Raw genomic sequence first — 12,616 nt, forward strand, 5'->3', positions numbered from 1 at the left:
GGATTTAAACTTCACAGTTAAATGTGTAACTCTGTGTAAAACACTCTGACCGCTTGCGTTTCTTGGTCTTTTAACATAGTTGTGTTGATTGATTCACACTTTTTAATCACAATCAGAAAATTAGTGGCCAATTTTTACAAAAGCACATTTGGACTTTGATCCTTCAAAGTAAACAAAATGTTGACCTAATTCCAGTAAAAGAGTGCATGGCAGGGGTCTCGTTTCATATTGTATTGTCTTACAAGAAGAAAAATGTTCTTGTGTAGACACGCTGCTGGAGATTTATATGGACTTCATAGGTTATCTATTCAGCCAGATGAAAGTGTTTAGACTTTACATTCCAGGATTTTCAGAGTTAATATCCTGCCAGCGATAGAAACAATATTTTCACTATAAACAGGTTGAGCTGTCTCAGTGGAGTTCAAGAATGTTTTTATAAAAACTGTCTGGGAAAGTTGAGAAATTTACTACGCGTACTACGTACGGTGCGTACTATAAGTACGAGTGCGGAAGTGAGAGGCTTGTGAAATGGGACGGTCTAGCCTTCGTCGCGCTGTTCAGGTTGCCTAGCAACCATGATACTAACTGCGAGAAACGTTACAGAAATGAAGGAGAAAAAATGTTTTGTTGGTCATTCATTATTGTCATGACATCACTATGATTAGTTGAGTATCTGAGGCTGAGACCACAGGACTGTAAAACATTATTGTTGGGCTTCATTTCTGTGCTGAACAGTTATTTCAAGATTAGTTAGTAAATAACAATTAGCTAATGTTGTTCATGAGACTAAAATCATCTCACTGTGGTAATGTAAATATAATATGGCCAATATTATAGTATTGTCAGATTATTTTGATGCATATATATATATATATATATATATATATATATATATATATATGTCAAGGCTTTACAACCAAGTTAAGTACAGACATCACTAATGTCACACAACTTTGCTGACATGTGGCCAACAGTAATGTTTTAATGATCTTCGTTATTAAACATTCGCACATAAATAAGTGACGTCATAATCAGTACTTACTTTTGACAGTTCACTCTACTTCTGCCGTATTTTGCGGCAAAATTATCCACACCCACCGCCGCGCTATGAATTGTGGGATATATGGGACCACGAAGTGTGCACCGGACCACGCTTGATATTTGGAGAAATTGACGGCGCATTTGGAGTATGCATTTGAAGTACACTTCGGATTGGGACAGCCGTCGTCGCGTGGCGGTGACGTAATCACACTTAAAATGCGTACTTCAAGCGTGCAGACCCTGAATTGGGACACAGCCTTAGTGTGTGTTTTTGTTTCCCCTCCTATTGTGTGTAAATGGTTTGGCCAAATCATTATAAAAGCTACCCTCATGTGTCTTTGTAATTAGGTCAGTTTGTGAGTTAAGTTGTGTCTCACTTTGTTTTGGGTAAGCGTCTGTAAATTCCTTTTTGTAGAGTTATATTTAGTTGACCTCTTTTATGGGCCTGCTAAGTATGTTTTTGAATTTTGTTAATTTTGGACTTTTTGAGGGTTAAAATAAAGAAAACCCTTTTTGAAGATACTTTTTTGCCTGTGTCCTCTTTCCTTTGGCTGCTTGGTCCCTCACAAAGAACATTAAAAGCTCTTCTTTGGATGTTGGCTGACTTCTGCTCTCTGTCAAGATGATCCCACACTGCTTCAATAATGTCGAGGTCCGGGCTCTGGAGGAATAAGGAAATATTTTGTTCTATCCCTGTCAAACTGTCATCATTGGCATTTTTTATAAATTCAGCAAATAAATGTTTTTTAACCTGTTACGGATTCAAATATTGGGGATGGATACAAGAGGAAAAACCAAAATAACAACACTGGTCCGGCCGGGTTGAGTCAAACGATGATTTTAATGATCACACGCGTGGGAGATGGACACCGTACGCAGACAGCATCAGGGACGATCTGATTTCCTCGTGTCAGCGTTGTTCCCACATCATCATAATTAATGTTGTTCCAGGTTCAACATTGCAAGTGACCAGTCATCTTCTTGTGACGTCATTCCTTTGCGACTTCGAAATACCCGCCTTCGAGTATTTCGAAATACAAGTGAAGAAGCGAGAAACCGCCGCCTGTCCGCCGAATTTGAAGTCCATTCGCCTGTCCGCCGAATTTGAAGTCAATTTAGGATGCTTTTCTTTAATAAACGGTAAGCATTATACATATGTTCCTCACTTGGCTTGCTGTTTGTTTGCTAGTGATAGGCTACTTGACGATAGCATTAGCTAACCAGTGTTCTCTAGACCAGCGTTCCCCAACTTTTTGGGTGTTTCGTGGCCCGGGGGTTGGGTCAGGCAAAATTGCAGTAGCTTCCCTGATCATTTTACAAACACAAGTGAAGAGAATCTGGACTAAAAGGCCTAGACTTATGGTTGTGTGCTGAATCTATGAATCAAACTATCACCTGGAAACATAATTAACTGGTCCATAGCTGTGAAACTGGACATGAGTTCTTGATTCTATGGAGATTAACAGTAATCCAGAAATTTACAAATTTCTCTCAAATTCCTCTTCACCTCACTGTGCAATACCTTTGTGCAATACTTTTGTAAATAGTCAATGGTGCAAATAGACCTCAATACTTGAAATGTGCAATTCACTTGTATTTTTTTTTTTATTCCTATTTATTCTATTTATCCCCTTCGTATATTTTATTTTTATTTATATTTGTCTCTGTATATGTATGTATGTATGTATATATATGTATATGTATGTATGTATATATATATATATATATCTCATTCTGTAACTGTAACTTCTGTCGGTGCTGTGCTTTTGGAAACCGAATTTCCCAGAGGAACCCACCCGAGGGATTAATAAAGTTCTATCTTATCTTATCTTATCCCTGGGACATCGCGTAAATGTTGTCCCTGGGACATCATGTAGAAGTTGCCCTGGGACATCGTGTAGATGTTGTCCCAGGAACATCGTGTAAATGTTGTCCCAGGAACATCGTGTAAATGTTGTCCCAGGAACATCGTGTAAATGTTGTCCCAGGAACATCGTGTAAATGTTGTCCCAGGAACATCGTGTGATAGCTTGTTAATAATGGAATGAAAATTATTGATTGTTATTAACTTGTGAAAAAGAAGTGTAACAAATCCACATGTTATGTTCTTACACCCTTACAGAAACTGTGACTCCTTCACAATGTCAGGTAAATGTCAGCTCATGTTGAATAATCAACCAATCAAGCCTTTTATTATCACATGCAATGTTACACGTACAACTGCAATGAAAATTTCACCCCCTTCTGACCATACATATATTGCTTAAACATCACATTGGGAAGACAGGTCGGAAACAGTTAGGAAGGTCAGAAAACAATTTAATTAATAGATGAGGGGAGAGGAGGAGAAAAAAGAACTACAACCAGACAAAGCTCCTAGAAGACTGAAATGGATGATGGTTGCAGCATGCAAAAAGAAAATGATATCTGTTGACTACAGCATATGCTTTCTCACAGATTACCTTGTGGGAGTAGCTGGACCAAACTCTATTGGTATTTCAAGTTTGAAATCCCTGTTTGACCAGACAAACATTTCAGATGAGGTACTTCTTGACATAAAAATCCTTTTATGTTGTCATAAAACTAATGTTAAATTCTGCTTTAAATACACTTTATTGGGACCCACGCCCAGTTTCACACCTTGGCTCAGGCGATTAGAGGATCATCAGGGGGTCCTTTTGTCCCTCTGTGGGGGGTTACTCCCACTAGGTTTATATCTGGGACTCTCCACCATTTGACCTTAGAACTGAAGAAGCTTCTCGGATGAGAGGTGAAACGTCTTCAAGCAACTTAAAGAAGTCCAGACGCTTTTCTTTGCAAGCTCCTTTGACTACGATGACCTGGATGACTGAGAACCTTCACAGACACTTTATTGTACAATTTACTTAATGAATCGTATTCCTTAGTTCTGTTTTTCTTTATATGTATTTATTTATTTGTTTTATAAGGTAATAGATGGCCTAATCTATTTGCAGTGTGAGGTATGTTGTAAAGCTTGTTTGATCATAATGACATAGTATGTTTACGTTTTTTGTAATGTATTTGAAAACATAGGTGTATTTATGTTATTTTTATAGAATTTCCCTCACATTTATCCAATACCAAGCCAAATCACTGGAAAAATTTTGGATGGGTCCACAAGAGCACAAAGTGCATACTTTTTGAAGGTATGACTTGGACTGTGGTAACTATGTTCTTATCACAAAGGGTTTATAAGTTGCCACTATAAAAAAAACCAGCATTTTCCAAAATTAAAGCCTTGTCAGAAGAACCTGAAAAATACCTTTCTGAAACCTTTTCTGTGTAAAGACTTGCTCAAAAGCAATGCACACAGATTAAAACATTTCTGTCTTGGCCAACTGATAAAGAACACCAAAAATTGAGTGGTGCGTGTTGAGTCTGTGGTCTTGATTTGTTTTGTACACACTATAGAAATTAATTAATGTAAACAAAAAATGACACTTTCTATATGTTTGTGTATCTGCAGAATTAATTACAAGTCTCACCTGACAAGCTTTCGCAGTTTTGCAGTGTCATTCTTGACAGAAAAACATACTTGTCACATTCTTTATCTGAGAAATTGATTGGAGCCTGTCTGGAAAACGGCAGCCACTGGACCTTGTTTGTAAGTTGCACAGATTTTGCATGATACTTTTCAGTGTCCCTCATTAGGAAAGCTCAAGGCCCAAGCCTACCATATCCATCTTTTTACAAAACAGTTTTGTGACATACCCAAGAGGACCATAGTCTAAATGAATTCATTTGGCGAGTCGGAGGTCAGAAAAAGTGCGGTGTCGAAAAACTGGAGGTAATTAATTAACATATTTAACATAACATATTTAATTTAATTGAAATCATTACCGAACGTGGTTATTGATTTCTCTATATGCTTTTTATTTGTAATAACTGCGATCTCTCAGCTCATTTGCTTCAGCAAGAGGCTGCACTGGAGAGTGGACCTTGTCACATGTGAGCCACCCACATCAACAGGATGGGAACTCATGTGGAGTGCATGTCATAATGGTACTGAAAACTATAGCTTTAACCTATATAAGTAATGTTTACATTTTTGCCTATTCAGCTTTTAAAGCCTTAGAGGCAGGATGGTAAAATCTCAATTTTTTTTGTAGATTGAACCATTTCAGCAGTAATGCTTTGCTTTGGTTGCTCTGTTTTTTTTTCTCGGGGGGGGGGGGGTTTAAAAAAAAAAACAAACATTTCTTTGTTAATCTAATTCTTTTTGTTCTTTTTTTTTTTTTCTTCTTCGTCAATTATTAGTTTGCCCAATCTCTCATTGACGGTAAAACACAAGTGGAGGAGTACAACACTGAAATCACAAAGCTCAGGTCCCGACTTTGCCACTACTTATTTTCCTCAATAGGTAAAGATAAAATTAGCTGCTTTCTTTTTCTCTAACATTGGAAAATGTAACTTGTACTTAAACAAATTATATTTTGCAGATCGAACTAGGAAGTGCAGTCAGTGCTGGTGTGTGATTGCAGCCAAAGACCGGGTACACTATGACATGTCCTTAGCCATATAGATTGTTTATATAATGGACTTTGTTCATTTGTTTTTTGTTTGTTTATTTCTTCTTCTTTTTTCTTTTTTTTTAATTCACAGGTGCAGTGCCAGAAATGTGGTGCATACAAGCACATGCATTGTTCAAAGTCTGTTTGTGGCATCTGTATCTTCTGTGAGAGTAAGTCACAATATAACTAAACAATGTCCAAAAATGTTTAAAGTGAAAATTTTTTTTGTAATTTTGCCTTTGCACACCAGGACTGTGTAATTAAAGTGGACGTTTCAAGATCCAGTTTTTACACAAAACTATTTTAGACATAACTGTGTCGTATTGTGGGGATTTCTCTTCACAATTAAATTGATATAGTGCTGTTTATATCATTCTTCTTTATGTAACAGCACAGTGCAGCACAGCAGAGGGAAAGGAGTTGTGCAGCATAGTAGGTGGCTATACAGGAGGAGCAATAGAAGTAGCCAGTGAAGAATGTCATCAGGGAAAGCATCAGGCAGCGAATGACAAAGGAAAAGTTCCTAAGGGAGAGAACATCTGCAGCAAATCGACAAGTAACAGTGAGATAGGAAGACTGACAGTCAGAGATGAAGGTACACAGACTGAAGACAACGCAAAAGAAGCAGAAGTATACGGCACAAGTCTGAGTACAGATAATGCTGCTGCTGCTGATGTTGTAGGATCGATGCAGATACAGAATTCCAAACTGATTCAGAAGGAACTAGTACAGTTTACAGAGTGCATGGTCGCTTATCTGTACCAAGCTCAAAAAAGAAAACCTACACAATAACAGAAGACGAGATCAAGCGCAGAATCAACGCAGAGAACATGTCAGTTCATGTTTTCAGAGGTTTGATTGGGGTAGGTATACATTTCGTGATTTTGATGTCACCTGAAATAAATCCGGGTTACTCGTATCAATGAAGTGACAATGTGGCTGGAAATTGTGCATTTGCTGCAACATATACACAATTACACCATGTAAACAAAAGCATTTAACTTTGTGCGTGTGTCTCTCTCTGCTCTTTTGGTGTTTGCACTTTTTCTTTTTTAGGGCCGTAAAGCCAAACTGCCCGCAATGATTCTTGACAGGCCTAAGAAGGCCAAAACTAAAGTAACAGTGTTTAGTGTTCTGAGTGAAGAGGAGGCTGGCCCTCGGGTTTGCCGGAAGATTGGCCTGCGATGTCACAACAGACATGGTCTGTAAAGGCATCGACCATTCAAGTGCTGATATGACAAAGTAAGTTAGTAAAACAGTATGAAAGTTGTATCTTTTTTGGTATTATTTGTCATTTCCCCGTATTTGGGTTATTGGTGTAACATTGTTAATCTTACTTTCTAATAACAGACAGACTCTTCTCAAAATCCAACACAACCTTAAACATGAGCTGACTGATTCCTCAACCTTCAGTTTGCTGACACACACCTTTGGCCCCGCTGCACTGGATTCTGTCATTTCATTCCTGTGTGAAAAACTTGATCTTGTCTCTTAAATAATGAAACCTTTTGTGACTTTTGTTTGTTCTGTAAATCAGAATCTTGAAAATTGTTCATTGTTGTTCTAAGTTTGTGTTAACTATTTGGCAAAAATGATTGGTTCCTAATCCAAACAGCATAATGACTGTTCTAACACATATCTTAAAAATGCTACAAAGAAAGAAAATTATCACATATGTTTCAATATGAATGTAATTGTGTCACACTCGGTTTGTAGTAGCTTTCCTGTTTTATTTTGAGTTTTGGTATGTTTACACTGTTATTTTTATTTCCCGTGTGCTCGTCTTCCCTTATTAGTTTTACTGTATTTAATTAGTCTGATTTAATAACTTGTAATTATTTACTTTCTAGTGTGTATATATGCTCCTTGTTTGGATTATTGTTTGTTTGAGTTCTGCCTGTCTTTTCTATTAAAGATTTGGACTTTTGGACTATTAGTGGACCTCGTAGGTTTTTATTCTGTGCAATTGGTAATTGACTGGGTTTAATTTAGTGGCCTGGAAAACAGGCCGGAGGGGTCTGGTCATTTTAACCCCCTAAGACCCGAAATCTTCCATGGCATGCATTTTTAATTTCTCTTTGATATTTGGGCCGATTGGAACCCGATGAATGTAAAAAGAAAGAATTACCAGGTTGTTGTTTTTTTGGGGGTTTTTTTACCTAATTTTTGTTTCTGAGAAAAATGAGAGCCACATATGAGGACATTCATTTGAAATTTCGATAGAACAGTTGCAGTATAATGTCCTCGTAACTGTATATCAGGCACTTGTTGATCAAGATTTAGTATTTTGGTCTAAATAACCCAAAATGTGATGTCCACATATGTGGACGCCAGGCTGAAGTAAAGTGTTAGAGCTATTTATACCTATGTAAACTTTTATACACTGGTTTTTACCTGTCTTGTTTCAGAAAGGTTTAAAAGGGTAATGTCCACAGTTTATTTGTTTATTTATTTGTTTGAATTCAACATATTTTATTAAAGTAATTGAACTTGAACACAGAAAAAACTGAATCAAATAATCATAAAATCAAATCACTTGCACTATACTGAAGTCTAATCTACTCTGAGCTAATGCCGGTTTCCAACACTAATGATCGGGTGAAGGAGAGAGATGAGGGTGTGCACGGCCACTGGTGCTCTTATCCCTGTTCTTTGTGATACAATCCAACAGGAAAGCAGTCAAACCCTTGGACATTAGCCAAGTTAACGTTCACAAATATATACACACAGGAACTCTGAGCCCCAATGTCAGCATTAGCACAAACATGCCACTTCATACCAAATCTCAGTGTGAGGTCAGGTGTTAGTCTCATTCCATTATTCTGGCTATATTTTCTTACTCATCATTACCAATAAACTTATACTTAAGACTAACTATTAACAAAATCACACCCCAATAACTCTGTTATTACACTTTGTATTTAATCATAAAAAGGCTGGATGTTGAAACCTTTTACTTCTATTTTGTATGAGCCAGGATTCTCAACAGCTGATACTCTATGTCCAAAAAGTGACAGGTATCGTTTTATGGAGCAAAAAACTTAAGAGCGCATATTTTATAAATAATACCAACAATTACAAATGCAGACCTTTAATAATAATAAGTAATCCTTTATTTATAATGCATAGCAATATAAAAATAGCAACATATGAAAATATTACAATGGGCACAGATGAATTTGTATCAAAAACAGCAACCAAGCCAAAGTAATGAATAACACACATAAATAACAACTGCTTGAGAGAGCAAACAATTTCTTTTCATCTGTTCCTTGGCAGAAAGTTAAGACAGCTATTCAGCTTTAGGTTTCAATAAACAGAAGTAATGGATGCAGTCCCTTTGAAATGTCACACAAAAGTCTACTTGTGCATATACTTAGCTTTAACTCTTCTCTTTTTTGTTTTGTATTCCAAAAGGTTTTCATTTTCTCCAGAGGATGTCTCTCTTTCAGTGGTTATCGACTGTTCACATTCATTTTCAGACTGTTGGAATGTCGATGCTGGCCGAACGTTTCTTGCTAGAATACAATGGCCTAATTTTGCGTGCATTATCTGTCGTCTTTATTTCGTACTGGCATATACTTTTGCCTACTTCTTGTTTTGTTTTTAAGACATTTGTATGCAGTTCATCTAGCATTGCAGTAATACCCTCTGGAATGAATGCCCACTGTTTAACTGTGTCTAAAACAGCATTTAGTTTTCCAACCGCATCTTCTGTGCATTTTTTGTCTGTGTTTTCAACTACAGGAGTGTCATTTAAAGTTGATAGAGGACTTTTCAGAGAGTTTTTCATTTGTTTAAAATGGCTACAAGCCACCTTCAGGCAAGCACATGTGTTATAGTGAGAGAACGTACAACAAGTGCACTGAAGTGTTTCAGCCGATGCAAAAAGACACAGATTTCCAAACAAACTTGGCATTTTTATCACTTTCAAGTCCTCAGTGTACAAAGTAATGCCTTTCTTTCACTGCAATTTTTGCCAAGTTAGAAATGTCTGTTTCCATGTTTGGATAGATGTCATTGTCAACCTCTGCTAATTTTGCAACTAACACTAGATGCTTGCAAAGAAGTCCTCGTAAGCCATATGTACAGTTGCAGTAGGACTCAACAGGGCAGACATCATACACCATGTCTTCTCTTGACTCAGATGGGACTTGATATGCATTAACTCCATGGCTGTTCTTGACTGTAATTTTAAGAGCCCAACCACTTTCCATCAGTCTTGAAGCAGAGTCTGAAACTTGAGACAAGGTGTCAGCAAACCTGTTTTTCATGCGGCCCACATCTTGCAGGGTTTTTATGACTGAGAAGTAGTCGTCGGCCTTCCCTAGGAGCACTTCAATCAGATCATCCAGACGCCTATTCTTGTAGCCAGATAAAAACTGGTATTTCAGGCGGTGGAAAAATCTGAAAAACAGTTATTTGAAATGATTAGTAACTGTAATTGAAGGAATTTAAAGTTTTAATCAAGACTGAAATTATTTAAAAAAAAATTGGAATACCTATTGCACACGTCTTTTATAAAGGAATGCTCTGTGCCGGTTTAGCTGATTTAGGCAAATCCACCTACTCTGTTTTTTGTTGTGATAACATAAAAAACGCTGCTAGAATTTAAAGGATTTGCCTAAAACCTGTTCTGGCAATGACATGAAGAACCTACTCAGTTTAGCCTCTTGGATTAAAGCATAATATCTTTTTTTCAGCAATACAATCGAATGAGTTCAAAATAATAAATCATACCTTTCAATCACATTGTTTGTTTCAGAACGAGCGTGACTGAAGCGACGGCCGTAGTCACACCACATGTGGCCAATGCCTTCCCAGTGCTTCTGAAAATACTGGCACACCAAAGGGTATTGCTTAAATGTCTGGCAGAACTCTGCTGATGTGGCTTTAAAGTCGTCCTCCTAAGAGAATTGGATGCAACAGAATATATTTCAATCCATTTAACAGACCTATTGAAATCTTTAATATTATGTATTGAAGCCCTTTTCCTTTTATTGAATAACATTAAGAATTGTAAGTTATTAACTCATTCACTGCCAGCCATTGGCAGTGAATGAGTTAAACCCATTGACTCATTCACTGCAATTGACGGCTATAGATGTCAATGGCAGTGAATGAGTTAATAATATGTCGTGTTTTTGTATTAAGAAGCAATTATTTCTTCCCTTACAATGGCTAAGAAGGAACACTAAACCTATAAGCATATTTGGTTTCAGCATCTGTCTGTGAAAGAATCCCACTCACAAGTTCTACTGCACAGTGGGTGACACAATGATGGTCTGCACAGCTTAAGTACTTGTTTTGATAAGCAAGCTAAGAAGCCAGTTTTAGAAATTGTTTCAAAAATCTATTTTGTATCTCTCTGTAACTTTTTTTAGCAACTGAAAGTTATTATGCTCTTAGTGTAATCAAGAAATCAAAATGTGAAATAGACAAATTACACTTACAGATGTGCAAGCTTTCAGCTTACAAAAGAAAGAAATGATTTCATTTCTCTTTTGGGTGTTAGAAAGCCCATGGACCCCGGACTCTGATTTTGAAAGCCATCGATTAACAGCCTGTGAATGTAAGAGAAAAAAAGTTAATCTGGAGAGAGAGACAGAGGAGCAGCTGTACAAAAAGCATAAAAGAAAGCTGACGTCCAAAAATAACTTTGTCACTCACTGGACAAGAGGACCTGTGCATTACAGAAATCAACCAGGCAAACATATTTTTAAATGTCAAAAAGAGCTTTGGGAAGCAGCCACCAGAAGATGAGTGCACTGTGGTCTTAAATGAATGGACAAAGTCACTCAACATTTTATCCCTTTATATTCATTAACCTGAGTAGGTGAATATCACAATGAGGCAAATCATAACAACAGGACCCTGTTGTAAAAATGTGTTTCAGGTGCATCTTAGACAACGTTACCTGCAAGACACGGTACCAGCATAGAAGGATAGCTGACTCTGGAAAAACCTTCTGCAAAGCATTTATTTCCGCAAAGTCTTTGTCAACCATAAATGCTCTACAGAAAAAAAGAAAACACTAAATGAGATTAAACAGTATGAAAATGTTTTTGCTATCTCAAAGCACCACTTCAATGCCAAATTAAACATTTCAACTCACAAGTAGATATATAAAATACTGCATACAGCCTATAGGAATAACTTCAACAACTGGAAAGGAAAGTTTTTTGCAGCCCATGCTGCAGCTATAGCATTAGATTCTGGCATGTTATAACTTTTTTGAAAAGGAATTATTTCAAAATTAATAGCTGTCAATGTATTATTTACCTCGGGGAAGTTGGGAAATGCTCACAAACTATTCCAAGAACAGTTTCCAGGGTTTTCTGACTTTCGTTGCTGACAATAGCATAGGCCACAGGGACTCCATGCCCATGATCATCTCTTACAACAAGTGTGAATAAGGGAAATGAATAATGGTTAACGCAGTGCGTGGTGTCAACAAATACTAACTGTTTTGCATAGTTCTCCATGTTTGATTTCATCACAGGTGTCTGCAAAACAATCATTAGTTCTTGGTCAGATGTGTATGGTTGATAGAAGAGAACATGTTCTTGATGTTTTCCATTAAGTAAGGTATGTACACTTTGACTGTCTCCACAGTTAAAGTGCTTCTTCCTCATCATGCAGGTTTTAACACTGTCAATGTCACATGGTGTGACAAAATGCTCTCTGTTGTGAAGATCTCTGTGTCCATGTTCTTTGGCCCATTTATGACATTCGGTTAGTATGATGGCTGGCTTAGTTCCAAGGGAAAGCAGTTCCTCAATCTTCCTCCTCAAATCACTGGAAATATTGTTGAAATGTGCGTCTTTTGGGTCCGAAGGATCATGCCCATCATGCTTATCATATGTACGCTGCACGATGACTGTGTGGTCTTTCCAACATTTGAGTACTTTAAATGAAACATAGGCCTTACAGCCCACTGCTCTGTAGCTGTTTCGACTTTTTTTCCCAGCTCTGATGCAGTTGAATTTGTAATAGTCTCTTTTCCTGTCTTTACCTGAGGCAACATTTAAACATTTATAATG

The 12,616-nt window shown here is 37.2% G+C and overlaps 1 protein-coding gene and 1 long non-coding RNA gene across 7 annotated transcripts; one reads left to right on the plus strand and one right to left on the minus strand.

Moving 5' to 3' along the window:
- The first annotated feature begins 3,059 nt into the window (after positions 1 to 3,059).
- LOC113019331 (uncharacterized) lies at positions 3,060 to 7,509 on the plus strand. Of its 5 annotated transcripts, none has more exons than XM_026162959.2 (11): positions 3,208 to 3,584; positions 3,990 to 4,022; positions 4,119 to 4,208; positions 4,529 to 4,666; positions 4,761 to 4,849; positions 4,962 to 5,064; positions 5,320 to 5,422; positions 5,502 to 5,554; positions 5,665 to 5,743; positions 6,630 to 6,815; positions 6,924 to 7,509. In XM_026162959.2, exons 5-10 carry the CDS (start codon positions 4,794 to 4,796, stop codon positions 6,635 to 6,637), a joined length of 402 nt encoding a protein of 133 aa, XP_026018744.1. In that variant the 5' UTR covers positions 3,208 to 3,584; positions 3,990 to 4,022; positions 4,119 to 4,208; positions 4,529 to 4,666; positions 4,761 to 4,793; the 3' UTR covers positions 6,638 to 6,815; positions 6,924 to 7,509. The 5 variants fall into 5 exon arrangements, 4 of the variants coding, with proteins under 4 accessions (XP_026018744.1, XP_080161241.1, XP_080161240.1 ...); XM_080305115.1 differs by having other exon boundaries at positions 6,630 to 6,774; XR_013910772.1 differs by lacking the exon at positions 6,924 to 7,509 and adding an exon at positions 3,060 to 3,189 and having other exon boundaries at positions 3,499 to 3,584; positions 5,502 to 6,689.
- Positions 7,510 to 8,663: 1,154 nt separating this feature from the next.
- Positions 8,664 to 11,351, minus strand: LOC145430411 (uncharacterized). Of its 2 annotated transcripts, XR_013910984.1 has the most exons (4): positions 11,244 to 11,262; positions 11,027 to 11,137; positions 10,314 to 10,480; positions 8,664 to 9,980 (listed from the first exon to the last, which is right to left on the minus strand). It is a non-coding gene; the product is annotated as an uncharacterized LOC145430411 (long non-coding RNA). The 2 variants fall into 2 exon arrangements; XR_013910983.1 differs by having other exon boundaries at positions 11,027 to 11,351.
- Between the last annotated feature and the right edge of the window lie 1,265 nt (positions 11,352 to 12,616).

This window comes from Astatotilapia calliptera, chromosome 8, assembly GCF_964374335.1.
Source record: "Astatotilapia calliptera chromosome 8, fAstCal68.1, whole genome shotgun sequence".
Taxonomy (NCBI): Eukaryota; Metazoa; Chordata; class Actinopteri; order Cichliformes; family Cichlidae; genus Astatotilapia; species Astatotilapia calliptera.

Excerpts from the sequence above, each read along its gene's own strand:
- LOC113019331 (XM_026162959.2), top strand. The coding sequence starts at position 4,794 with ATGAATTCATTTGGCGAGTCGGAGGTCAGAAAAAGTGCGGTGTCGAAA. Across the intron at positions 5,423-5,501 it reads CTACTTATTTTCCTCAATAG|ATCGAACTAGGAAGTGCAGT; the intron begins GTAAAGATAAAA and ends TATATTTTGCAG. Across the intron at positions 5,555-5,664 it reads TGATTGCAGCCAAAGACCGG|GTGCAGTGCCAGAAATGTGG; the intron begins GTACACTATGAC and ends TTTAATTCACAG.